Source organism: Palaemon carinicauda, chromosome 31, assembly GCF_036898095.1.
Source record: "Palaemon carinicauda isolate YSFRI2023 chromosome 31, ASM3689809v2, whole genome shotgun sequence".
NCBI classification, from domain to species: domain Eukaryota; kingdom Metazoa; phylum Arthropoda; class Malacostraca; order Decapoda; family Palaemonidae; genus Palaemon; species Palaemon carinicauda.
The window spans coordinates 37,005,428-37,008,662 of NC_090755.1; the positions used below are offsets into that span (position 1 = coordinate 37,005,428).

At 37.5% G+C, this 3,235-nt stretch overlaps 1 protein-coding gene across 1 annotated transcript; it reads left to right on the plus strand.

The window, feature by feature from the left end:
• The first annotated feature begins 236 nt into the window (after nucleotides 1-236).
• On the plus strand, nucleotides 237-626 carry LOC137624673 (KRAB-A domain-containing protein 2-like). Its single transcript, XM_068355631.1, has one exon. The coding sequence runs from the start codon at nucleotides 237-239 to the stop codon at nucleotides 624-626; it is 390 nt and encodes a 129-aa protein (XP_068211732.1).
• The last annotated feature ends 2,609 nt before the right edge of the window (nucleotides 627-3,235 follow it).

Here is a 3,235-nt window from a genome sequence, read left to right on the forward strand (position 1 = left end):
TAAATTTTCGCTGCCAAGTCGATTTAATTGACATGCAGTCATCTCCACAAGCCCAACACAAGTGGATTATATTGTATCAATGCTATCTGATCAAATCTGTCATCCTACGCCCACTCACATCCAAGAGAGTAGCTGAGGCCGCTTTTCAGCTTTTGGGTATGCTCTTATTGATTGGTGATCAATGCATCCTACAATCAGATAATAGATCTGAGTTCACTTCCTATGTGGTTCGAGAGATGAAGGATCTCTGGCTTCATCTTGTGCATGGCAAGCCCATAGAGAGGCACAATCAAGGTTCAGTTGAACAGGCCAACTCAAACATCAAAGACATGCTGACTGCTTGGCTCTCTGACAACAACACCAGAGATTCGTCCCTAGGTATTCGTTTAGTTCAGAACCAGAAGAACTCATCATACCATTCCGGGATCAAAAGTACTCCCTATTCTACTTTACTTGGAGAGAACCCAAAAGATGGACTCGCTTACACTAGCTTGCTTCAGGAGGTCATTGACTGCTTAGAGACAGAAGATGATCTTGCAGCACTAGGAGCCCAACCTCCTTCTGATCCAACTGACAAGCCACTCGAGGCCTCTGAGCCAGTCATCATCACCCCGCAGCCATCCTAGTCCCTTGATGAGCCAGTCACCATCTTCACCTATCCACCCCAGGTCCACTTAGTTCAGCACTGCAAATTGCATGGAGACAACAAGAAATTTCCAAGAACTGCAAGAGGACCAGAAAGGATCAAGTGTGCCAAGCAGAACGTATGGTCAAATGAGTAAGATCGACTTAAAAGCTGGGGATATAGGGGACAATATCGTTGTGCCAGCCCCGCATGTTGACTGGGGAAGGGAGGATCCAGAAAATCTTCTAGGAATCAACATGGAAGGAAAAGAAAATAACATATACACTATTGGGGTAAAGGCGGCGATACTAAGGACTAAATTCATAAGGTTTGAATTCAACTTGTACCCCTAACGATTGTTGAGGAAATCAACCAAGAATAGCAACTATCTCTTCGTGAGGCACTGAAGAAAAGCCCTTTTGTCTAATTATATATTTAATGAAAGAAGAAACAATATATGGTTTAAAAAAATATGTTATTACAGACTTGTTGATACTAAAATACCCTAGAAATATTCAATCTACCTGCAAATATATACTATTTATCCTGAACTCCTTATCCTGGCAAAAAAAAAAAAAAAAACATTGCTACTAAGATTCCCAAAGCATATACAACATAGAAGCAAATGTGCAATATTGACCTAAAATTCTTATGAAGCAGGCATTTCAGGAAATCCCTGGGCTATACAACCAGTCATTTTGCATAATGTCTGGAAATTTTAGTCATTTTGCGAAATCCCTATGTGAATAAATCATTTCACGAAATGCCTAAAAAATTTAGACATTTCACGAAAGGCCTGGTTAAACAGTTTGCCTGTAACATATATATATATATATATATATATATATATATATATATATATATATATATATATATATATATATATATATATATATATATATATTTATATATATATATATATATATATATATATATATAAATATATATATATATATATATATATATATATATATATATATATATATATATATATATATATATATGTGTGTGTGTGTGTGTGTGTGTGTGTGTGTGTGTGTGTGTGTTTGTGTGTTACAGGCAAACTGTGTAACCAGGCATTTCACGAAATGCCTAATTAATTTTAGGCATTTCGTGAATTGACCTACTCACTTAGGGATTTTTCGGAATGACTAAAATTGCCATGCATTACGCGAAATGACTGAAATTTAGTTTTTCTTATTACACACTTTGCCTAATAAAATTCATGCAAACTGTGTAATTTTGGTATTTGTTTGTAAATACCACTTTTATATGGTTTTAAGTATATATGGGTGTTGACACGGCTTCTTATACACTGACAGCTGGTTTTGAATATTTATATTATAATTGGTATTGATTTATGTATATCTGGTAAACATTTCCATATAATTTTCATATATTTCATTTCCATATAAATTCTAGCCAGAGTTGTTTCAAGAACAGGTGTTCAATTTAAATTTAACTACCAGAGAAGTTAATTCAGTTTTGTTTTAAATGACCCCTTTCTTTGATTTCTTTTAACTATGTGAGCAGGTAATTCATTCATTTTGATTTCTTTTAACCATATGAGCAGGCAATTCAACAAGTAAGTACCCTGATCAATATAAGCAGTTTTAGATTATAGTTTGAAGAAATTTGGGATGTAGATTCAACTAAAACTGATATCATACTCTAAATATGCAAACATTACAATGGAGGCTGTCGACCTGTTCAAGTCCTACTGCATTATCTGCCAAAAAAAGACAAAAAGAACGAAGACAAAGGGAGTATGGGTTCAGCCCTTACTTAGGATTTAAATTTTCGCTGCCAAGTCGATTTAATTGACATGCAGTCATCTCCACAAGCCCAACACAAGTGGATTATATTGTACCAATGCTATCTGATCAAATCTGTCATCCTACGCCCACTCACATCCAAGAGAGTAGCTGAGGTTGCTTTTCAGCTTTTGGGTATGTTCTTATTAATTGGTGATCAATGCATCCTACAATCAGATAATAGATCTGAGTTCACTTCCTATGTGGTTCGAGAGATGAAGGATCTCTGGCTTCATCTTGTGCATGGCAAGCTCATAGAGAGGCACAATCAAGGTTCAGTTGAACAGGCCAACTCAAACATCAAAGACATGCTGACTGCTTGGCTCTCTGACAACAACACCAGAGATTCGTCCCTAGGTATTCGTTTAGTTCAGAACCAGAAGAACTCATCATACCATTCCAGGATCAAAAGTACTCCCTATTCTACTTTGCTTGGAGAGAACCCAAAATATGGACTCTCTTACACTAGCTTGCTTCAGGAGGTCATTGACTGCTTAGAGACAGAAGATGATCTTGCAGCACTAGGAGCCCAACCTCCTTCTGATCCAACTGACAAGCCACTCGAGGCCTCTGAGCCAGTCATCATCACCCCGCAGCCATCTTAGTCCCTTGATGAGCCAGTCACCATCTTCACCTATCCACCCCAGGTCCACTTAGTTCAGCACTGCAAATTGCATGGAGACAACAAGAAATTTCCAAGAACTGCAAGAGGACCAGAAAGGATCAAGTGTGCCAAGCAGAACGTATGGTCAAATGAGTAAGATCGACTTAAAAGCTGGGGATATAGGGGACAATA